Consider the following 24,479-nt stretch of genomic DNA (forward strand, 5'->3'; position numbering starts at 1 on the left):
CTAGACAAGAAAAATTAATTTGAAGCGTGTGACCAGGCGGAGGTGCAGCAACTTTTACGATTATAACGGTTTTTTACGAACAGCTCGCTGCACTGCTCAACATCCCCCTAGCCAGTGGAGAAAAAACCAACTAGCGAAGCAAAAAGCATCTCTGCCCAAAATAATTGGTAGAAAAATGAAAACTGAATGTGGGAGGATACACGTTTCAGTACAGATATTCAAAAAATGCTTGAAGCGAGGGCACAAACAGCACCGATGCGGCTTTATTGTGCAGAGGAACCCTATAAGTGAATTGCCCCAAGCCGCATTTTCCAATAAAATGACATGTAAAACTTAAAACTGAACCTGCATTTAGTTTTAGCATGACCGGTACAGTTTTAGGCAATGGAAGCTTTGAAAACAAATGTATGCAGCCCCACCCGCTTTCCGCTAAAGGCATTGCTAAAGTCTACTATATACAAAGATTCCACTGTTATCTTTTTTCATTAATGAAAAAGGAACAGTTTAAAAAGCTTGCGGTGCTCCGTGCTCTCTCCTGTGGACCGACTGCAGACGGATTCTGAGGGGCGGAAGGGGGGCCTCCCCACAGAATCAAGGAAAGACGAGAAGTCTGATTATCCCCCAAATCAACAAATTGCATCTCCGCGGGTCTAAATACAACTGAGTAGCGATGGATCTCGGTGGCTTAAAGGTCAAGGTGAGCGACAGACTACTGAATGTCCCCTTGTAGCCTGGGGCCAGGAACACCATTGCTGCACGCGGCAATTGATTTTCTTGTTGATGGCAATAAGGCTTACTCTCTTTTTATGGGTCTGGAATACGATAAAGTAGGGCATCCCACAGCGTCAACGACGTTGTGGGGAACCAATACCATGTGACTCTTTCCTCCCAGCGCCATGCGTATGTAAGTTTGTGAGGTAACGCCTGGCTTCTATTGAGCAAGAGAACGTTAGATGGCATAGTATCCAGCACATGATGTGTCGAGAGTTCAATAATGCGCTTTATTTCTCTCATGTTTCAGGATCTGCCGCCCGTGCTAACGGCGGCATCCCTCATAGATGTTTGCCTTTCTAAGACACAGAGGAAGACTCCAACAGAAATACATAAGCGGAGCAACATCAATGTCATTAAGAAATTCTACATCCGGAAGATCAAGACATGCGCCCAATTCTTCATCGAGAAGCTTAAAGCCATCATCGTTTTGTTCCCCAAACTCGATGTAAGGCCCCGGACACCTCACCGCATCAGCAAGCGCTACTTTTTTGATCAGTGTGACCAGACTGTATTTATTACTTCGTTAGATTCTTTCTTCCTTGAAAAATTCAGTAGTTTACGCCCCTACTGGCGTTTGAAGGCTATCGTTATTCATACTTGCCTCCGGCTTTCATGGGAGGCTTTTAAGAGTGCCTTCAGTCGAGTTTTGGTAGTTTTTTACTCCAGGGGCAGGTCTTACTCAGTGAGATCATCTACTTAGGTGTATACAAATTTGTAACTTTGCGACTCGACTGTGCCCCCCACGATTTGTTCCGCCTGATCAGAGCGTGCACCCTTTTTATGGGGATCTACTGAACATTCTCTACGACCGAGATCACTACAAGTTGGCCCTCGGGCAGGTGGCAGCTTGCATCAACAGAATAGAGCGAATTAGCAAGGAATATATCACCCTGTCCAAGTACTCAGATTCCCTTTACAAATCGAAGAGCTTGAAGACTGCCGCCTTCGGGAGATATTGCACGGGTATGTGGTCTTTGTTTTTCTAAGCACTCGTGGCAAATGCTGCACTGAAAGCATGCATTCATAACGTGTACTGCCAGGATTGACTGAGAAGACAGGAAAGCTGGATGCGGCATCCAGAATATACGAATGAGGATCATGCGAGGCGATGGATAAACAGCACTTGTAGTGTGGGAAACTCAGTAGCAGTTCTCTATTTGCGTATTTCACACACGCTAGGTTGATCACTAAGCATATGAGGAAGGACATTTCTTCGTTCTTATTACTATATGTTTATACTACGTATTTTCGCCTGCATTTTCGCGTTTTCCTGCGCTTTCTTGTGCTGCTGTGTTACAGTTGTGAAGAAACTGTCTAAAGTATTTGAGTATTTGGAAGAAGTGCGCATGCATCTGCAGCGGCTGCCGGTTATACAAACTTCAGCCCGTACATTACTGCTTGCTGGCTTCCCGAATGTGGGGAAAAGCTCTTTTGTCAATCGCCTGAGTAACGCAAATGTGGAGGTGCAACCCTTTGCGTTCACCACGAAAAGTCTGTTTGTCGGGCACTTTGATCATCTCTACACACGATGGCAGGTACAGCATGTTGGAGTTTGCACTAAGCTTTATGATCCGCTGGGTGACAGGCACAAATTCCGTAGTCCCTGCTCCTAGTAATGTGTTCTTCGGTGGTTGAGATGGGTATGTGATTGTTCACCCCTAGATGTTGTTTTTCATGTTGCTCTATCCCTGTGTTTTGCCATTCTTATATGTTTCATCTTGTGTTGACCATGGTGTGGTGGGCCGTTGTTTAGTCCGCGGGGTGCCTAGAACCGCAGTGTAGCTGTAATAGTCTCTTGGTTGCTGTCTCCTTCCATGAATTTTCTGCCTCTTCGGTTACCTGAGGGGATTGGGTAATGCGCGAGTTTCTTCACATGCTTCCTGTGTTCGGTGGGTGCCTTTGTGGTGTACACGGTGAAGCGGGGGAAGGGCGTGAGGGTGATGATCGTAGCTGTTAAGTGTATTTACCGTTCCATGCGTCTCTGTTTGTGGTTTCTGCAGATAATAGACACTCCAGGGATTTTAGATCATCCTCTGGAGGAGAGAAATTTGATCGAGATGCTCGCAATTGCAGCCCTCACCCACCTTCACGTAAGTTCATCTGCCTTCTGGCTGAACCCATATTAGGGGAACGCAGCGCTAAACCTCTCTTTCTCCTCTAGTTCATGCCTGGTTTTGCACAAGGGCCTAATGGTATATATTCCTGGAATGGGCATTCGTTTGTGGAGGGCCACAACCCCCCGTGCACAGGCTGCAGCAATTGCGGATATTCTGGGTATTTTCTTTTACTGATGCATGAAGCCGTAATGAGCCAGCGGAATCTCTTCTCATTATTGCGTCTCTCTGGAATACATGTCTTGCCTGTTTTGTAAATATTGTCTGTTTTCTGCATTTTTCTGTTTCTGCAGTGCGTAGTGTTATTTGTGATTGACGTGAGTGAAGAATGCGGCTATTCGGTGGCCCAGCAAGTGGCGCTCTTCAAAAGCATTCACGTACTATTCAAGAACAAGCCAAAAGTTGTTATCCTCAACAAGACTGACAAAGTGAAACCTGAAGACCTTGAGCTCGATGCAAAACAGCTCCTCAAGCAGCTTGAGACTGGTGCGGAATCGCACATTTATAGACTCTGGACTACAGCCTGTAGGCCTTAGGCCGGTATCATTCGCCTTTTCTTTCCGTTCTAGGCAGGCGGAAGTGTGTTGACGGGTTGGATTGTGTTTGTGTCTTTCTGCTGCTGCAGAAGCAGACGTGTCGCTTTCGGCTACGTCGACCCTAACTGGTGACGGCCTGGACGAGGCTAAGAATCTGGCCTGCGAGCTGCTGCTGCAGCAAAGGATGATGCGGAAAGCAGCCGCTGTGGCTTCAGCAGATCCCGCAGCAGCAGCTGTAGCAGCAGCCACAGGAAGTACTCCCTTGGCGTCTGCTGCTGCTACTGCTGCTCTTGGAGTCAAGGGGCCTGCAGCAGCAATGCTTCATGTTTCCAGTGTGCAGCAGCCACGGCAACCACATATCCCGGAGAGCGTCTTGCGGGAACTGGAGCTAAAGAAGGCAAGCAATGGGCCCGTAGCGGGCCGCCTGTGGGCATGATTATCGCAATAAATTGAGGCCAGCACACGGTGCTGAGGAGATGGTTGTCGCTGCCGCCTCCTTGAGGGCTTCCGAGAGGATTATATAAAGGGATTGTTTCCATTGTGTCATATGTGAGTTGCCACAGCAAGGACTTCTGCCGCCGAAGCAGCGGCTAGAGAGGGACATTGAGGAGGAGGAAGGAGGCCCTGGGGTGTATAGCTACGACTTGCGTAGTAAGTATCCCAGGCAACAGCTGTGCATCATGTCTCCCGATGCATCTATCTGCCACACTCGCTATTTCCCCTTTTCGCTGCGAAACGACTGCACCCCCACGTAGAATCTCTTCTGCCCGTTCCCCGTATGGAGTTCGTTTTGCTTGTGGGTGGCTTTAAATGGATTTTCAGAAAAGCATATCCTTGCGAACGAGGACTGGCGGTACGATGTTGTCCCTGAGATTTTTGATGGCAAGAACGTCATGGATTTCGTTGACCCGGAGATCGAACAAAAATTGCAAGCCCTTGAAAGGGAGGAAGAGGAGCTCTTGCAGAAGGAACTCGAGCAGCAGGATGAAATCCAAGTGGGTTTTTCTGAAAGGCTATTTCCATCTACGTGTCTACCCTTCATAATGTGCTCAAAAACGTGCTTTTTTATTTAAAGCCATATGCTTCCCGCAGTGTCGTGTTTTTTATGCAGGATCAGCTGACGAGGCTGCAATCGGTGCGAGCCAAGCTGAGCCGCCTGCACCGCGGCATTAGCCACAAGCGGATGGAGGCGAAGCTAAGGAAGAAGAAGAACGGACCACGCCTCCTCAAAAAGACGGTGAGGGATATAAATGGAGGGTTTTTGGAGCTGTGGTATGATTTGTCTGCCGCTTTTCCTAAAAGGCCCCTACTGTTAACATCGAAGCAAATAATTTTATGGTTGTCCGCATCGGTCTGTTTTCCTTTAGAAACGGCAACTGGAGGAGGCGCGGCGGGCTCTTCAGGAAGAGTCGATCAATCCGACAGCAGAGAGCAACAGGAAGAGGGGCAGGGACATGGACAGAGGTAACGCAGGGCAGTGAAGGGAAGGAAGAGATGGGAACATGGAGGGGGCTAGGCAGGTAGTGGGAAAGCATTAAAATTGTCATGTGCGCACGGTAGGTACTAGCTTGTGTGTTAACGATCCCTGGGTAGACGGATGATGGAGTGCTGCAATTGCGTTTCGCCTCATTTGTCATCATTGTGCCCTCAGAACCACGCCGTGGTCATACGGGTGAGGCAGAGCCGTTGGAAGAGGATGCAGAGCAGCGTCAGCGCCTCCGCACAAAGATACGCCGTCTCACCCGCTCGCGTTCAGTTGCAGATTCAGCAAGGAAGCGCGAAGCCACCACCCACAACGACGGGACTCTTGGGGGAGTTCCTAGTGGCGGAGAAGAAGAAGAAGACGCCCGGCTTACGTCTGCTGTGGTTCTGGGCCAGAAGAAACGACTAGGTGGCCTTTCTAAAGAGAAGGCGATGCAGCTCAAACGAAGCGTTGATAGAAAGCTCCGAGGAACTGCAGGAGAAAGTGACAGGTTTATTCAGGTTAAGAAGGTCAAATGGATGATGTCCGGGAAGAGGGGTATTGGCAAGACACACAGCAGATAAGGTGCCAGTGGTATGCAAACCGGGGCAATAGGCTTCATGCTGAGCTACAAGCGGGCTTACAATGGTCGACAAAGAAAGACCCCTTGGACCTCAATCCGTAATGATGATTTGTGTTTTCGTTGGGATGCGTACGCGCGGAGAGGTGTCTCAGTGGCCCGAAATTCAAAGTTCAAAGGGCTGCCTTTCTCCAGTGCATGAGGAAGGCGCATGAGGAAGGGAACGGGGATATCTCTGTCACCTGGGCTTACAGTATTTCACAGTCTATTAGGATTATTTGGCTTCTCTAGCTGGCACCCCGCTTCACTTCCTCGCCCTTGTAGTTTGTCTGTTCCTCATGCTTCCTCTTTTGGCTGGGGCCCACTTTGCGTAGCAGCTTTTCTCGAGTGGCACTTATGCTGATCTGGAAATATGCAGCATGTTATTCAATAAGATTTCAGTGTAAACTTTTGGGATAAAAAACTGCTTCAATGCTGAAGAGTATGTTTCCTAGCCACAAGACTTGGGACGTCTCGCAAAGCGGGAGGCCCTATAGATACACCCAGAAAATGAATCTGCACGAGCGTGTATTAAATATTGGATCTATGTGTTAATGCCTCTTGCTTTCCGTATCGCCATCGCTTATTGCTCATTGAGTCTACTTCTCTCTCTCCTTTCTGTCCTCGTCATGTGGTTCTGCCTCCCATGCTGTCAGCGTTGATTCATGTGCGTATATACAACCAGAGAGAGCACCCCCGCTAGATGTGCGTCTCTTCTAAAGTCCACACGCACTTTTTGATGGCAAAATGAGTCTATCGCTTCCTCTAGTGTGCAACAGCAGGTGGGAGCCAAAACAATGATGCTCAGGGGCTCTGAAACAATTAATGCCGCGAAGCAACTCAAGCAGAATGCAAGATGCAGGCACAAGATCAAAATCAGGGACTTGCTGTTATGATTTGTGTGCTCCAGAATTGAGTTGTTGCGGCTTAGGGAATCATAGCTATACGATTGACCCACGGTTCAAAGGGGCACACGACATAATGGGATGACGTGACTCTAACCTAGAGCTTATTGCTTGCGGCCTAGGGATCACGCAGTAGGTGAACTATCTTGTATTTCACTGGCAGCAGGAATTAAAAGGAAGAAAAGCCCCCACTCTCCACGTCTTCGTATCTCGCCAGCAAGGCCGGGTGCACGTAGCCTGCTGCAGCAGATGCAACAGCAGTCAACTCGAGGGCATCGTAAAAGGCTCCCCTAAGGAAAAAAAGGGAAGAGATAAGAGTAAGGGGTCCCTTTATAAAGACGAAAGACGCTCATGGATCTTTAGTTGGATTAGTGGGCTAGCCTGCTGTTAGGCTAGCCGTCTAGTTAGGCTGCACAGGGCATCTGATGACCACTGGCCAACTGGTTAGTTCCCCAATGGTTCTATGACTTTGCCTACAATGCCTATCCTCGGGGCTTCGGCTAAAGCCTAGAAAGCCATAAGGCCTTCTTTGGTTACACTATGTATAACTACTTCAATGCGAAAAGACTGGGGGAACAAGCTGTAGGTGAAGATGCTGAGTAATAAACGGAAATCGGCATGAAATAAAGTGTCCCGCATATGACGAACAAAGCTTGCATATATGCATACTGCTTGGTACGCGCTAGTGATTGCAAAAGCGGCACCAGGAGCAGCAAGGAGAGTAACAGATACGCTAGCCTTGTTGGCCGAAGCTGCGGATTCACATCACAGCTAGCAACTGTGCACCTCAAAGCTCGTCATGAGAGGCGGCAAGCCCATTTTCGTTTAAAAGCTCCCTATCTAAGATATCTGGTAGAAGCACAAACAAAATGCCTGTGGTCCAAGAGACCTCATTGCCCTCCACCTGAGAAATCGACAACAGAGGAGAGGGGTACAGACACTAAACGAGATCCTGCTTCCGTTGTGCTTTACGTTCTGCTTATTGATCATCCCCTCTGTCCCTTCGCACGCCTGCCCTCCCGCTCCATTCCAATGCTCCTCTCCTTACTTCGTTCACTGCGAGCAACTCTCTCTCTGCCTCTAGTCGGAGAATGTCTTCTAAGAACTGTGCCATCAGCACCAGCCTGGAACGAAGATAAAAACGAGCACGATGTTGGTCCATGAACTTTGCATTTTCACTCTAAATATATCGGACTCTGCAGGGGGGAAGAAATGCAGCCATACCCTTCCTCAGAGGGCAAAAACAAAGCAGCTACTTTTTGTGTTAAAAGGAATAAAATAGACATTCTTTGCGGTGCTAGAGCGGGATGCTCCACAAACCACCAACCGAACACCAAAACATAGCGGTAGTAGCAACAGGGAAAGAATGGGAATTGAATGGTGGCCAACCCGAAACAACCGGTTTGTGCTTTTTCGGTTGCTGCTGAGGGGTGAATCCTTTTCAGCACATCCTTGACGTTCTTTAAGGCACACAAAGAGGCGGCGCTGCGACGGAAGGATGCGATGGAGAAGGAAGGCCGTGACGGCGATTGGATGACGTACTGAGCAGAGGAACAGTGAGTGCCGGATAAAAGGTGAAGACAGGGGTAAGGGCGAAATTAAAACAAAGGCAGCGGAGAAGTTCAAAGAAAAAATAATCAACAAACGGGAGGGAAGAGGATACGCCAGGAGTGAAGTGTATAAATATGTATCTTGTTTCTTTTGATCTCACTTCGTTAAAGTGGAAAAAATTTTCGGTTCCGTACAGTTGCATATCTGGAGGCAGCTCAAACGGAAGCGCTTCATGATCTTCCCAGGACGAAGATACATCCTGCAGCGCAGGAGAGGCAGAAGCAACAAGGTTGAGGTAACGTACAGGGGTCCATGCTGTCGAGACACATAGCGGCGCTCAGCAATCGCATACGCCAATCTGGATAACGAACAGAAGAAAATAGTTCGCAAACACGACAAAATGCATCCGGAGGTGAGGGGAATTGATGGCAAAACATTGAGGCAAAGGGGGTAAGCTTAGGGGACAGCGAGACATTGCCGAACGCCCTCTGAATTGGCCGTAGGAGACACCAGTTCTCCCGTACGACGATATTCAAAACGCAACAATTAGGCTGAGGGAATGTAAATCGATGCCGTGCTCTACAAATGTACAGTCGTACGAACACTTCGGTACGTTGCGCAAAAGACTTCATCCTTCTACCTTGCGGCATCCTTCAAAATCTGCTATCCCTCTGGCCCTTGTAATCCTTTTCCGCCTAATTCTCTCTGCTTCATCCAAGGATTCCGCCTTTATCGCCTCCACATCTGAGCTGGCCATAACTTTCTCCCAGGTAGCTGCATGAGGAGGGTTTATATGAGCCAGTGGAGTCGGCGAGGCAGCTGAAGGAGTAGCCTCACCTCCATCTGCATCTGTTGTTCGTATGACGCAAGCTCTCCTTTTGTCCACCCTACCAGAGGCTGCGCCCTGTCCACACACAGAAGACTCCTTTCCTCCGGATAGGGACCTATCGTTGGACCCCTGCTCCTGCTCCGCGTCTGTTGTATCTGCATCGTGGTGTAGAAATTCATCGAATACGAAGTGACTGCTATTGAGGTCAATAGATAGCCTGACATCTGCTGGAAAACAAGGAAGAGGCGCCTCGTACTGAGGGGCAGACGGAAGCAGCGGCGCACCGGAGAGGCCCTCCGTAGTCCAGGCCGCAGCTTCCTCCTTCAGTAGCGGAGAAGAGGGGAAGGGATACAAACGGTGATGCTTGTGCAAATGCGATATGTGCTGCTCATAATGCAGGCGAAGACTGCGCACTGTAACCCGCACAAGTGCCAGCTGCCGACCTGAAAGTACGCAGAGAGAAAATCCAGCACACTAGATGCTGTGTCCTCTCTCTTACTCACTGCAGTGTAGCCAGACGCAGGGCCTTATCTATTACCTCTGCGCCTGTCTTCCTCTATCTGAGCAGAGTGTGAATAGCCATAGTTTTCAGCTTACCGAGCCCCAAGTAGCTTCTGGTGAAGAGCAGAATAGTCTGCCCACGGAGCTTCAGTACCTTAATGTCCTCATGGCCCTCTAACGGATACAGAAAAGAACTTCGCGTTCCTGCATTAGGCGTGTGGGCATTGGATACTCCGGCTGTAGCTAATGCCGTTGCAGCCGCCGCTGCTGCAACTAGATCCTCGTCTTTTAGCGCAGACTGTGGCAGCTCGAATACCACCTGCGCCGACGCCCCCCCCATTTCAATCATAGCAGCAGTCTCTGCATTCTGGACCGCTGGTTTGACGTCTTTTTCCAGAGGACTCTTCTGGAGACTCCCTTTGCTTACAAGCCGCACCATAGCGAGGTCCCCCTGCATGCGGCCTAGCAGCTGATTGAGTGCAAGCCAGCCCAGGACCCCCTCTTCATGTCCTGAAAGAACTCCACACGAAGTACCTTTTATGTACCAAAGCCCCCAATGCTCGAGGGTATGGCAGATATCCTGCATCAGAGCCTCTTTCTTATCTTCGGGAAGGGCCCTCACGCCTGCGGTGCCCCGGAAGAGAATAAGGGATCGGCTTCTGTCCGACCAAGTAGGTAGGGCCTCAAGGGCCGCCCGCTTCAGCCTGTGCATATATCCTTGAAATGTTTTACACGGTGTTAAATCGCTGTGAAACTGCTCCCCACTAAGCGCACTGTCCAGCGGAGGCAACGACGCCCCTTCCTTCTCTTCTTCAAATGTCTCTTCCCCCGTCGCACCCCGTACGCCTCCCAAGAGCGCCTCATCCGCAAACGCTGCTATCCCTGGGCTCATCCTCTTAGTCGCAAGCGCAGGCACATCTACCTGCAAACGACGAGGAGCCCTGTCCTCAGGGGAACCATACGAATACGTGTATACATACAGCCGGGTGCCTGTACTGCCAGCATCTATCACCACTGTCGTGCCCTTGGTATTTATGGCGGCCACATTTTGAAACACGGTGCCGGCAACAACTGAGAAAAATAGGAGAGAGAAAAGAATAAGGGAGCTACAAGGACGATGCACATACTGCTGGCGCAAATGCTGCATATATTGCCCTGCCCCCCAAAAGCTCAAGGGTCTGCACGATGCAATAAGAACGCCCACAGATACTGGGTATGTCCTCATAGTGGTGCTTCTCTTCTATGAGGAGAAGGGGAGGAATCGGAATAACAGCACACGGCATGCATAGGAAAAGCCTTCGGCTGCTTTGGCGAGTGGGGAACCAGCCAATACAGTTTCAGATAGGATAAAGAGTCATGCTCGTTTGTTCTTTCCTCAAGAGGGAGAAGAGGAAAGAGAACAGGGCGATACAAGCAGACATGAGAGCAATGGTAGGAGTCGGCCCAGGTCAGATTGTGCAAGGCACAAGAGAGAAACAACAATGATTAATTATTAGGCCTCCACAGGACAAAAAGAGGAGTCATAAGGTACAGGAGGTTTGTTATTATCAGAAATTGAAATGGGTTCCCAGGACAGCAGTGCATTATTAGCGTCCATGGAGCGCATCACTACCTGGTAGGCACTACAGTCGCATTAAGAGGGCTGCGGCTGAATTTTCCGCAAAATAGCATCCAGCTTTCTCCACAATGGATTTTGCTTGCTATTCATCCAATTTTGTTATGCCCCTTACTACTTCTTCCTTTCTTTCCTTTGGGGGGGATCGGGTATCTCAACTCCTTGTCGCATCAATTTAAGAAGAACGGCCAGCGCAGCCCGCTTTTGTCCTAAATAATAATCTCCAAGCGCTGCTAATGAATTTCATGGGGGCACTACTAACGAGTAAAATGTGCATATTGAACCTTTCTTCATTTGTCTGACGAAACTTACTACTTGAGAACTAGACATTGGTCCAGTGTCCGGAACGTTAAATGTCCGAGCCAAGCACTAGAAAGTGAGGATGCACTGTCATGCGTCTTCTTCACTATATATGTTAATCGGGAGAAATTTAGCTAAAAATGCGCGTCGTTTTTCTTTTATTCATTATAGATCTTGACTCAGGGACTGAGTCCACTGTCTCCAGCCTGTTGTGGTTGCTGTTCAGGAATAAACTATAACTCCATCTGTGTCCCTCGTTGCAACTTGCATAGAAAATATGCTTAACTTGAGCGAACTATAGACTGTATGAGGGTCTGGATGTTCCCTAGCGATAGCATCGAACAAATAATTGCAGGGATATCGAATCCTAAGTAGCTTTACTTTATTGCCTAAGAACGTTCTACTCACCTGCAACCGCTGCACAGATAGTAGCAGCTGCAACATTCATACTTGATGCGACTTCTCTCTTTCTTGCGATATTGCATGCTCCAATGCAATTTTGCGGGGCACCAGAGCTGGAGGGCTGGATGGAGGTGCAAGTGGTATTGCATTTTAAGTATATGTATTAAACTACAATTAAGCCTTTGAACTTCGCAGAAAACCCCTATTTGCCAATAGGTAGACATGAACATCCACCTTCCCCTTCATGAATGCTGAAGCTGCATGTAACCACAGTAATGTTTGTGATGTAAACGTCCAGTAACCATTCGTTTGCTCCCCTGTCTAGATTCTCCCGTATCATTTCATGTTAAAGGGGGTAACTGGGTGCAGTGCTAAGCACACAAAGGTAGGAAAGGCGCTCAGGGAAACAAGTATTCGCCCTATCTCCATCCCATAGCCATCTTCCGCTTATTGTCAAACGGTCTTGAGCTCTAAAGAAAGAAATCCATTATACGGAGTTTCGCACCATTTTCAGGGATTTATATACATTCACTGGTTTATAAAAAGAGACAATAGATACATGGTAGCAAACAAGGCAAATCAGCATGAGTGCAGACACCACGCACGAAGCATGCCTCTCTCTGTACCCAAAATTGGGAGACATAGTGCCATAGATGTCTAACGTGAGTCTGACTTGTCTGACTTGAATCTGCTAAACTTTGCCTTGACTTTGGCGAAGAGTGAAATCGGGAAGCTGATGCCCCGGTGGAGAAATAAGGACTTCTTGGTTTTTTGCTGCAGCTGCTGCTGTTTCTGGCGCCAGGCTGGGAGTGGCCCTGCAGTTGCTAACCGTGCTTCTGCTGCTGCCGCAGCTGAGGCTGCCGCTGCTGACATGGCGCGCATTGCAGCTGTGGCCTCTGCGTTTCGTGAGCTGTTCCCCAGAGTGTCATGATGCTTTCGTATATTGTCAGTTTTCTCCTTAGTCCTCCTATTCTTCTTCCGTGGTGCTTCCCTGCCTTCAGCAGCAAGCATCACATCGCTTTTCCGCCTCTCTCCCTCAGAGTTGCTCTTGAAGGACTCGGGGGACTCCTTCTCCTGCAAAGCCCCATTTACTAAAATCTTCGTACTCTTGCGAGCAATTTGAAAGCGCTCGTGAACCTCCGGATCCGATAACTCAAACCCCCCCTGAGAGCTTTTAGTCACAGATCCTCCCTGGGGTTTTCGCAAGCCCAAGCGCTGTATATCTATTGGGGCCCGGGGGACTCTGCCAAAATATGCCTCAGTTGTGCTCATTATTCGAGGCCCCTTAGTTCGTTCCCACATAGATTCACTGGTTAGGGACAAGCTCCTACTCTCCTTTGCCCCTGAAGTGGGAAGGGAGGAAGAGTATTCCCCTGGTCCCCCTCTGTTGCTACTATTAGAGGTGCCGTCCTCAGAGTAATCCATATTATCGGAAGCACTGTGTTTTGGAGCTTTACCTCGAGAATTTGATGCGCTATGTCCCTCGGCAGATGAGGAAGCGGTGGATACCCTCAAACCACCGCTTGCTGCAGAGGAGGCCGCACGCTCAGATCTGTTGTTCGGAGGGCGCACAACTACGTTTTTGGCCACTGGTGGGCATTTAGCTTGCTCTTTTTCCTGTCTGAGAGGCTGAACTCTAAGACAAGGGCCCTTCAAAGTCCGAACAGAGGCCAGCCTGGCTGGTGGTCCCGCACTCTTGTGGCGCACAAGGCCAGGCATTCCTTTGGTCTGATTTGTTAAGCTTGAGGTGGAGAGAAACCCATTCAAGGTATCAGCAACTGGTGTGGTAGGGGACCCCAAGAAAAGTTCCTTTCCACTGCTCCCAGATGCAATGCGCATAGTGCGTTTAACAACTTCCCTGTGCTGTTGGGGCCGAAGAAGAGAGCCTTGCCAACCTGCAGCTGCGTCCTTCAAGCCTGGGGAGCACCCAGGTTTCCTATAGGGGGACTCTGGAGCGGCTAAGGCCGATTTTGAGCTCAAATTTCGAGAATGCAGACCTGCAGAGTTCATATGCGCACTTAGCAGGCCCGAAAGAATCGTGGGAAAAGGAATGTCTACTTTTGTCACCCGCTACTTAGAAGGTATCTTCCGGGTACGCTCCCCTAAACACATTAAAGGACTTCGCCACCAAAAATGGGAGGTAGCCACGGAATACACACTGGAGGGAACTTAAAGGACGCGTAGCTGACTCTACTGCTCACTCTCAGTAACCTGGGGCCCGGTGAAAAAGGCGATAGGTTTAGTTCCTGATGTACTACTATTCGAATTGCTACTGCTAACAGTGCTCCTCCTGCTGCGGCTTCGATGCATTGCAGAACCGTCTGGCTGTACAACTTCCACTTTTCGGAAAACCTGCATGTAGCGCACCTCAGGCCCGGGGGACCTGACACACGCGACGTGCCCGTTCAACAGAGAGGCTGAGTCGACACGAGGACCAGGCATTGGGCACCCTGTTGGCTCCTGGCTACCCCCTCGTGGATTTTGTCGCCCTCTGGGCTGCGTCATGCTGCTACGGTTAGACGTCTCAAAGCCTTCATGGTAGCTGTTCTTCCGCGAATCATTCCAGTGGCTACGCTGCGCATTGCAGTCCACAGACCCTTTAAGGTTGAAGCAGTGGAGCTCGGTGCACATTCCCACCCTAACGGCGTTCCCCCTATTCAATAAAACTGGCGATAAGGACGGAACAAAAGCATACCTGTGGTGCGGCTGCTTGTTGTGGATTAGCACAGATGACCCTAGTGCTAGTTGCGTGGCTCTGCAGGATGATGCCGCCGCTGCGCCAGCACATGGACTGAGACAAACGCAGGCAGCTGCTCTGGGGAACAAACATCCGGGCATCGGTGTCCTCCGTATTCTTCCTCCATTCCAATCCTTCTCGACTCCAAGTTCCCTCATCTGCGTAACTTTTACAGCTGTGAGGCCCAGGGGGACCCTGAGGGACCCTGGAGAGCATTGAGTATCCAGAGGACTTCATGGGGCCTTCGGACGGTACTGTGGCATGCCTGCTACACTACAGAAACTGCGTGAGGAAGGAACGGATGAAGAGCGTCTCAGTGCCCGGAAGTTGTTAGTTTGCGCATACGAAAAAGTCGAGAGGAAAACGAAGGATGATAGTGACGAGCTACGTTAGAATCCCTGTTAAGGTGCTGACATGCTTCAGTAAGAAACAAAATGGGCGTGCACATGTGGTAATGTGTCTAAATTGTTTCCTTGGGACCTTTTGCGCTCCAATGCAGGGCCTCAGTGGGGCATGGCATGGGTAAGCAAGCGCGCATCGTTTCACCCAGAAATAGGAGGAACATTCGCCAGTTTGGCACTCCATAAAATGGCTCTACAGGATAAAAATGAACAGATGAATCATTTGCTTGTATGAGCCCTCTTTGCACTTCCCGCTGATAGTTGCTGAAAGGCGCTGAAAGGCGCTGAAAGACGCAGTCGGCAGCGGTGTTCACACCAGCGTTTTGGGTTATCCACAGCTTTCGATTCAGTGAAAGAACAGCGGAAAGCTAGGATCAGACGTAATTAACGGTAGTCTGATGAGAATAGACTGAAGCGCGTAATGTGTATGCGGCATCTTGGGCAAGCCCATTCCACTCGACTGTACCAGCTGTACGCATTGAAAAGCAAATCCACTCGACTGTACCAGCTGTAAGCATTGGAAAGCAAAGCATTTCATGGCGCCATTCGGAGTAATAAGGTGTAACAACATTGAAAAGGGCTAGAAAATATAGTAAACCCAACTAGTAAGCGTGTTTGATGCTCTCATAAAGCTGACCGCTGGGTTGGTTAGTTGCAGGACGTTGAAACTGGCGGGGCTCTTGGCAGAAGCACGTAGCTCATCGTCAGGGTTATCGCGAACAACGCTCTCATATCGGGTACCAGTGTCGGAACAAAATTGCTTATTCCGTAATACCCCTTTTGTGAGTCAGAATTATCCTATGGTAGTACTTTTTCCAAGAAGTTTACTCCACTGATTGCGTGGGCCCCCAACTCGCGAGCGCCCTTCTCCTATGCTTTCCTGAGAATATGCAGATGACAAATCCAAATTTCGAATGGATTTTCTTTTCAGTATAGACAACTTGGGAACACCAGAAGGAGCTGGAAGGGCATCCACCTTTTCCGGCCTCCTGGCCATTGACAAGGAGCACGGCCAGGGTTTGGATCAACAGGGCATCCGCACTCCTTGGCTCACAATCAAGTGAATTCGGATGAATCTGATGACACCTGAGGCTCAGTGTTGTGCGGCTGCTTGCATGGCTTGATGTCCCAGCCCTGCAGCTATACTTATGTGTTCAGCCTTACAGAAACTTGCTTATACACGTAAATGCATACTCACCAACCCATGACAAATGTAACCACATGTTTTACGCAAAAGAGCTTCACAGACTTCTAAGATGTCGTTTTTCGGCGTGAGCTCAAACTTGATAAATTGCGGAACCCCTAGCACATCTCAGCAGTCTGAGAGCTGTGACATGACCCCGTACCAAGCTGTTCTGCTATCTAGAGAAGTGCGCATGCGAGGTATTACAGCGGCCCAACAGACCTACTATCGTCTCCAATATGAATACAGCAATGTTTACGCCGCTTACCAGCAGCTTCAGGTTTGTCCGGATGTTTCCTACAGCGCATATAGTGCAAACTGCTATAGCGCCATTTCTAGTAATATTCGTGCGGTTCTTTTTTCAACTATTATAATTTATATGCTTCAGGATTTACTGAGCATACTTTCGCATTCCGAATATTTGGTTACCTCCGTAGGTATCGGAGGGATTGCTGCACGTTTGGGTCCAGTTGTTAAAGGGTAGGGTCCTGCTGCAATTTACAATCTTTGGTATACTTTTTTCCTTGCGATTCCTGTAGGCTGAGGCGGCTGAAAAGTCAGCAGCGATCGAATCTTATTTTGAGGGAAAGGAGAAAGCAGTCCGGGACGTTTGTGAGAAGGCGGCGCAGGCCAGAGTCGTGCAAATACAGGAGGGAGGCTCAGATTACACGCACCCTAAATATGCCGCCCTTGTCGCTGGTATGTCGCCTTCACCAAGTCTGTTGTGAATCCCCTCTGCGTCCGTGTGATTGTCTTCGATGCTTGTCTCCCTCTCGCCATCCATTCACCCGCCCGTATATTTTCGTTACCCTTCCTTCTCTGTTGATAATTTCTTGCAGATTTTTTCTCATTTTGATCGAGTAATCCTTTTTTTATCGCGAGTTTTGTTGGTCATTCTCTTTGTGCATCTGCCCTGAGGCCAACCGTAGGACTACCTGGCGTCTGTCGTACTGGGATGACGGAGCCTAGTAGCCTTCTCTAACTTCAGATGTGCGTAAATGAATATGGTGTGCCGTTGCTCAGTGGTGCTCGATGATCACTGTTAGTTTTCTTTGCTGCCAAGGCAATGAAGACGACCTCCCCCGCTTGTTTGGTTTCACTTGGTGCCTTTTTTTCGTGAAATCATGCTGCTTTTCTCGTGCTCTACAATCTTTGCTCGTTCAAGAATTTTTTGAATCTATTGCCGCTTTTTCTGCTCTTGATTCAGGTCTTAGAGAGGACCACCGGAACGCAGTGGACGAGTTGCTGGTTCCTTACTACACCATTGCTCATGAGCTGGAGAACGCTGAAAATGCCCTTTGGGCTAAACATTCATTGCTAACAGCATCACAAGTAAGTTCCGCAAAAACAGTCTATGAACAGCCTAATGGTTGCGTCATCTTTGATACGCACAAATGCGGACGCATCACGGGGACGTGAAACGCACATCATGAGTAGCTTCCGTTCACTTCCCTAGGAATGACCCAAGCTAAGGGTCCTTGCTAGTAGGCTTTTGTCTTATGAATACATGATAATAAAGTGCTAGACTCTGTTCCGCACGTGAACTTCAGACAAGGGATGCGCAGGCAAGCGCCATCAGGTGCTCCCGTGGTCAAACGCTCTTCGGGGTATTCGTTGCATTCACCGTATTGCATAGTTGCACGTTTATCCGTCTCCCCACATACTGATTCTGCTGTAGTGTAACATGTTGCCACTGCGCTCGCCTGTTGGTGGTGGCGCTGCTTCTGGTGCTATCTGGTTTCCCTTGGACAGGAAGTTCATGTTTTGTGGACCGTTGAGCTCAACGCGGCTGAGTGGCAGTTGCAGACAATGCCAGCAGATACCATGCAATCAGCGGACAGGGTGAGCTAATAAGTTTGCCTATGTGCGCGTTTGATTGGCACTGCCAAGCCGTTTAGTGTTTCAAGGCAAGCGTCAGTAAATGGTTATTACTGCAGACAAGGGAAATCATAAACAGCAATGCACAGTGGCTGACATTCTGAGCACATATCTCAGCCATATGAACAAAATTGTTGCAAACAATTTCCATCTGTGCGTGTAACCAAGCCGGTGGAAAGCCAGCTGACCGGCAGTTAAGCAGGCAAGGTACAGACCATTGCCACGTCCCATCCATTTGTATTGTGTTGCCCTCAGAACATTGCTGAGCTCCGCCACTTAGCACAGCGAGTGGCGGAGATCAGGAAGAAGAGGCTTTTGAAAAGGAAAAGGGATAAGACGGTCGCGCGACACTTGGGGACACAGGAGGCGGAGACTACTAACGTCCGCAGAGCCCCCATGCCACAGGCCCAGTACTTACCCCCAATTGGCATTAGATAAATTTTAGAGTACAGAGTTTCGTGCTTGCAAATTGAGGCTTAAGAGTAGACAATTATACGTAAACGGGCCTTGATAACAGCCTCAGGGCATGCCATTCTTTTTTGTGCAGGCAGCTTTGACGATTCCAGAGTCTGGTGTTCGTGCTTCATCGGCTCCACCCTCTGCCCGCTCTTCTTCGGCACGTAGTAGCACTAACGCACACCATAAAGGCAAACGGGTAGATTTCGATGCCAGCGGATGGCTGTAGGCCGCTCTTCCTACAGTTTTTGCTGTAGGCTCAAGGAATCGTATTGTTTTTTATGTACAACTGATCACTAGTTCCTTTACCATCTGTGGAGAGTCGTAGGGGACCTCAACGCAGAGGCTGCCTACAAACTGAGGGTCTTGCGCGAGTCTCGAAAGCATATTTTGCGGCCAGTATGCATATTCCATCGAATCGAGCTGCCGCTCGTATACCCGCACGCATACTCAGTGAAAAATGCTCTATCTGTACTGCTGTTGCTGATAGTGTCACGATTACCGCTGCTCGCCCTCCCCAAATGGCGAAGCTTGCTGCGTGGTTTTTCTGCGGGCTACTTAAAGTCGATGCGTATCGTGTAGAGAGGTCGCTGTCCTCCAGTACACTCGTATGTATTCTTCAACCATTTCAGCGCTTGAGCATAGATCATGTCAATCCCTAGTGGAGCGATAATCGCTGTTCTTCGGGCACGTACGTCGCCAAGCGCAATCATGTTCCTTGGCTTCTTACCTGTGTACGTGCAACCTCTCCATTGACTATGCTCAACAAATTATTGGCAAAAGCGTTACCTCTGAAAAGCTGTATACATGTGTGCGCCCCTTAGGCTTACCTTCAGTACTTGTATATTTGATGTTCAGCCCTGCCAGTCTGCCCCACAACACTGTCGTCAAGATCCCCCATCCATCCACTATACGGCACAGGGACTGCCTTAGGGGTAAAAGGACAATGCGAGCCTGGTAAAGAGTTTAAAAAGTGGAAAACCAGAGTTAGTGCGAGAAACAGCTCTCCCGATCGCCTTCTGCCCTGTTCCTCCTCCTATGGAAATGGGACTGAGAATTGTGGACTCGAAAGGGACTTGATTTTAGTTGGAATGAGGAAGAAAGCTCAGAAGAAAACTACAAAGCCGGCAGCTTAGGCGAGGGAAGCAGAGAAAGTTATTGACATTGTCTGCAACGACTACCAGGAGGCGTCTGTTTAGAGCTGAGCTGGGCATCCATCGAATGTTGCTGAGAATCCTGAAGAGGATAGTGGCTGGACAATGGCGAGTCATCTGGTGGAACGGCAAAAAAGTGCCTTGAACAGTGCAAAGTGGCAAATGTATTACGTTGCGCCAAAACTGCCCAATACGCAATGACCTGGAACACCCACTTGCTAAGAAGCCACTGCCTTTGAAGTGCATCTGTTCTTCCGCGCTGTCGGTGTCCGGTATATACATGGACCTCTACAAGGACAAAAGTTCCTCCTTCGTGTTTTGCTTCGGTGACTGTTGGGTAATGGTGCTGCTTTCGCTCCTGACGATGTTATCCGCTAGGGTAGCGATGTCATTACTCCCCACCTGTTCCTCTTGTCATGGGATACCGAGATCAGGAGCCAGACCACGCAGGTTGGATCTGGAGTGAACAAGTGTTTACAGTGCGTTTGTAAGCATGTGGCCGATGTACTTTCCTCGTTTGCCTCACAGCACCACCTGTTGCCTTGCAGAGCTCTTTCTCCCTTCGAACTGCACTTTTTCGCAGCGCTCGCAGCGAAGTGGACCTTTATGGAACCCTGTTGAAATATGTCGACCAAGAGATTCAAAATTTGTTTTTGAGTAAGACAACAAAACTTTGCCCAAAGAAACGCGCACTCCTTTGCTGCATCGTAGCCTCCGTCCTCTCTTACATCTGGCCAGACTCCTCTCCGTGAGCCTGAAGCAGCTAGTGAGGCTGCTTGTAAAGTGGCAGACAGGCGCCTGAGGGGAATGCCAAAATGAGAAGGGACTGAGTCTAAGTCAACCTCATCCTCAATGTGCTCCACAACACACTTTAGTGCCGAAGTAATCGAAGACATTTGTTGGTCCGACACCTCAGGCTACCTCAGGAAGATAAAATTATATTGATTAATTCTGGCATTCTCTCGGCATCCGTCCACTCCGCCTGTTTGTTTTTTCGTATTCCTCTGTCTACAAGGGAAAGGGAGGATTGCTCATCCTCTATTCCTTGCCGTGTTTGTGCACCTCTTATGGCTTCTTGTGCTGCTGCCTTGTTGCTGTCTACATCATTTTGGTATAGCTGCAGTATACCTTGGAGAGTGGGGTAAACGTGTGCTCCTGTTGCCTCCTTTTCACTGCGTGCCATATCGTCAACCAAGGACTCCTGGGTCACTTCTTCGATCTCCCCCCCTAACAAAGTTTTTTTCCTCAGCTCCTCTTGGTGGCTTGGTTTGCCTGTGAAATAGGCTACAGCGATTTCGTCCACAAAGTCATTTCTGAAAGCCTGTGCACTATGCTCGCCTCCCTCCACCTTAGACTGTACATGGGCCAAGGCACCCTCTCGATCCCGTGGCTGTAAGCGGCTGATCACGCCTAAATATCTTGCTTGCAATCTTTTATACTCTTCGGAGACCGCATCTGGTGGCCATTGCACCCGGTCTAGCATCATAAGAGACTTTTGGACCATATGAGTCGATTCTCCGGGAGGAGCAGCAGCTATATTCCGTAAGAAGCCATCACCACTCACGCTGGACTGCGATGATTCTGCTGCTACCAAGCCAAAAATAAACGGAAAGGCGGAATTAAAGCCAGTCGACCGACAGCAATAATACCAGTAACTCGATGCTGCCGAAGGACCGTCATGCTGCCATGGAAAAAAAGACGAGGAAAGGGGGGAAACAACTGTTTCAATGCTTAGGTGAAAATTATATATGGACACGAATATTGATTCGAAACCACGATGAAAAGCAACGGGAAGCAGTAGCAGAGATTCGTGTCTCTATGAAATCACGGGGCAAATACCGATGCCTTGGCGTTTCAAGGAGAATGAAAGCGAGACTTTCTCATGCATTCTTCCCTACCATAGCAATATGATTTAGTTTATAGACGCTCCGGGGAAGGAACAATTAGAGCAACGGCTGAGATTCTGTGCTTGTCCACTGGTTCTTTAGGGATGCCATTGCATCTCGAAGGTCACTAGAGACGCCCAATGAACTAATCGAGATTTACTGATTCTTCCACCTTCCCCCGAGAGCTAAGGAGAGTCATGTGTAATTATGCTAAACTCAAGGCTTGCTTTCCCTATAGGAAAAAGAGTAGCAAAGACAATTTTCACCAGATACCACTAATTTCTCATTTGACCTCGCCTTCATGCAGGTGGCAGAACTGAAGATAAGAAAGAAAAAAAATTCAAATCCTTTGATTAGGCAATAGTACCAAAGACCTGGGTTCTATTGGCTTACTAAAATGTCACCGGACTTACTATTTGTTGCGTGTATTCTTCTGCCAGTCCCTCTGAGCAGTTGCCTTATCGAACATCAAACGGCCACTGCGTAAAGCAATTACACACTCCTAAGGCTCACATAGACAGCACGAGGAAGTAATTTCGAGCTCCAGAAGTGGTGCTATTCAAGACAAGGCTATGAGGCGTGTGATATCCTAAAGGCAAAGGCAATATTTTGTCACTTCGCAAAAGACCAGAAAACTTCTTCGTACCTGTACTGGCCAGGATGCCCTCCCTTTCCGTATAGCCCTGTGATAAAAGTAACACTTAGCTTGTGAACAAATCGTATGACTGGAACAATATTTCGTCCTGTATTATTCTGGGGCGTCATGAGCAATCTCTTAGCTACAGATCACTACCCTTAGGTTCAGCACCTTGCACTGTATTCATGAAGACATTTTCCCGGATTATCTGGGAAACGGCACATTATGAATATTCGTCTTTTTTTCTTGCTGCTGCTATGGCTTAATACGGCTCCAACCGTGCCTTGTATGTTAACTGAATTACTGGGATTAAATGCTACTACATCAAGCGACAAAAATTCCAAGACCAATCAGTACTAGTCGAATTACTACTAGTAGCACAAGGGGGAGCAACTATGTTTGGGAAAAAACAAGTGCAGGCGAGAGATCAGCCTGTTGGTACGCTACCATTGCAATCCAGGGGACGTACAAAGGTGAGTGATTTTTTTTTTAGAGAAGCGGAGTAGCATGCAAAAGGGGCTCAAGTTTTGTCATCCTTATGAGACAAGTGTAACTAAGAGAACGGACACTGGCTCGCTGCCCAAAGAGAGGTCTAGTGAATATGTACTGCAAAAACGTATTTCAGGGTCGCAGTGAAATTGGATGCCTTTTCCCTAGGGCTACAGTACAGTACGGCTTAACTTTAAACCATTGGCTCCAAAGGACAGATGGGAGCCCCAAGGGCTACGGTGATAATACTTATCGCCTTGTCGCAGCCATTTCAGCTGTTCTGTAGGTGCTTGCCGGTCATCATTGCCGCGGTAATTCTCTTGCTAAAGACAGGTAGCAAAGGCAAGCTGCTTTTCCATGTATGCCACTACGCATAAACAGCCCCGAATGCGGGCAAGCTACAGATGTGTCTAAAGGGATGTCTCGCGGGTAGACCGTGTGGAAAGGGGCGCTGCTGCTTAAACCGAGGGCCGCGCTCTTGGCTGCCTGAGCTATTGAGGGCAGCATGTCACTGAGCAGGATGACGGGACTGCACAACATGCCTTCACCCGCTTCGCCTGTGCAACCTGAGCACGTCTATAATATAATAATCATCAAATCATAACCAATAAAGACTATGATACAGGAGCACACCAAAGTTTTAGTTCATATACCATAATTATATGTGTATATCTATAAGAGTAGAAGGCATCTGAGGTTGCATAGTGTAACTGTGAAAGCAGCAACACCAGCAGCTGTGCATATCAGGCGACACATCCAGTATTCCTGAAATGGCATATGGAAGACTTATATGTACGTATGTAATGTTGAATCGCATATTGCTCAGCACGAACTAGACCTTTGCAGCGACCTTTTCGTTTCTCGAGTACCCATAGCAGGAGGCCCCCGCCAAATGCTAGAAGCAAGGCAGAACCCAAGGTTAGGAAGAGTAGGGACTGAGACTAGACACCGCAGAAAGGCACCCGGACAAACTTGAATGTAGGCAGGTAAAGGAAACAGTGAGATAGTCACACGGTTAGCTGATGCCATGGTGGTGCTGATTTAATTCTTAAGCAGTAGGATGCCGAATCTAGGCCGTTCACACTGAAATATATGGTCGCAGTACATAGGAAAGAAGGCGGCATAGGGAAGGAGGTGCAGCGAAGGTCAAGAAAAGATGCCCCACTATTAGTGGGTAGCAATGAATATGGTTCATTTTCCAGCCACCAATAACCATCACTCCACGCAAAAGAGCATGCAACGGATACACCAGTGAGGTCAAGCTGCGCGAAAGGAGGCAAACCGGCGCTGACCTTACCAGGGGCCTGTTTTGAGGCAGGGCTATTCAAAGTACGGGGAGCCATATGGAAAGAAATAAGTCAAAGGGAGACAGGAAGAATCCATAACATACTGCTAGGTGTCTTTTTCAGTTCCTTGAAGGTTGTTGATGTGCGCATCAAGGCGGGCGTGTTTGAACGCTCTCATACAGTAAGTGGTTTGTCGATACGACAAGCAAAAAATGTTAGACGCAATGTATTTCCAGATGCTAAGTGGCGACGCAACACAGGCCAAGCACATAAACGATAAACACGTTTGCGGGGCTTGTTTCGTGAGGTTGCAGCCAAATAGCCAGGTCGCTAGTTACTTTCCTACTCAGAGGCGCCACCGTGGTCTGCATTGCACAAAGTGGGTACATAGACTTCATAGAAGTGAATACATCCAAAAGAAGGTGTTCAAGCGAGCGGAAGCTTCAAAGGCAAAATGCGTCGTGCCAAACCCTCATCCCTAGCAATTGATGCATTGCTAGGCGCAATTTAGGCCAGGTCAGCCTCAGCTGTCTACATCTTACACCTCCTGTAGTGCGTATTTGCAAGTGTTCCCCTTAGATTAGCCCTTGTTCTGCCTTCTCTCTGGCTTGCCTCTAACCAGTGTGCATGGAGCTGGCTTACTTCTTAGTCTATAAAGAGATTTGGGGACTAACTAATACTCACCATAGAAATCCTTGGAGGACAGGCTCTCCTAGGAGTAAGGCTGCCTCCTCCGTTATTGGTGTCGCTGTTGTTCTGGAACT

General features: G+C 48.7%; 4 protein-coding genes across 4 annotated transcripts; 2 read left to right on the forward strand and 2 right to left on the reverse strand.

Moving 5' to 3' along the window:
* The first annotated feature begins 670 nt into the window (after nt 1-670).
* On the forward strand, nt 671-5,470 carry LOC34622753 (nucleolar GTP-binding protein 1). The gene is made up of 12 exons (XM_026338133.1): nt 671-697; nt 1,022-1,219; nt 1,539-1,701; nt 2,074-2,309; nt 2,775-2,864; nt 3,182-3,374; nt 3,514-3,821; nt 3,988-4,075; nt 4,247-4,419; nt 4,536-4,661; nt 4,792-4,888; nt 5,106-5,470. The coding sequence occupies exons 1-12, from the start codon at nt 671-673 to the stop codon at nt 5,468-5,470; spliced, it is 2,064 nt and encodes a 687-aa protein (XP_026193918.1).
* Nucleotides 5,471-7,389: 1,919 nt separating this feature from the next.
* On the reverse strand, nt 7,390-11,654 carry LOC34622752. Its single transcript, XM_026338094.1, has 5 exons — nt 11,615-11,654; nt 9,388-10,362; nt 8,602-9,233; nt 7,800-7,951; nt 7,390-7,534 (listed from the first exon to the last, which is right to left on the reverse strand). Exons 1-5 carry the CDS (start codon nt 11,652-11,654, stop codon nt 7,390-7,392), a joined length of 1,944 nt encoding a protein of 647 aa, XP_026193879.1.
* A 611-nt stretch (nt 11,655-12,265) lies between these two features.
* LOC113147454 lies at nt 12,266-14,561 on the reverse strand. Its single transcript, XM_026338095.1, has 2 exons — nt 14,276-14,561; nt 12,266-13,605 (listed from the first exon to the last, which is right to left on the reverse strand). The coding sequence occupies exons 1-2, from the start codon at nt 14,559-14,561 to the stop codon at nt 12,266-12,268; spliced, it is 1,626 nt and encodes a 541-aa protein (XP_026193880.1).
* Nucleotides 14,562-16,002: 1,441 nt separating this feature from the next.
* Nucleotides 16,003-19,399, forward strand: LOC34622751. Its single transcript, XM_026338096.1, has 8 exons — nt 16,003-16,209; nt 16,469-16,628; nt 17,137-17,261; nt 17,682-17,771; nt 18,063-18,234; nt 18,359-18,478; nt 18,564-18,863; nt 19,131-19,399. Exons 1-8 carry the CDS (start codon nt 16,003-16,005, stop codon nt 19,397-19,399), a joined length of 1,443 nt encoding a protein of 480 aa, XP_026193881.1.
* Nucleotides 19,400-24,479: the final 5,080 nt, after the last annotated feature.

The sequence above is a fragment of the Cyclospora cayetanensis genome, unplaced genomic scaffold (assembly GCF_002999335.1).
Source record: "Cyclospora cayetanensis isolate NF1_C8 unplaced genomic scaffold, CcayRef3 CcayRef3_contig_23, whole genome shotgun sequence".
NCBI classification, from domain to species: Eukaryota; Apicomplexa; class Conoidasida; order Eucoccidiorida; family Eimeriidae; genus Cyclospora; species Cyclospora cayetanensis.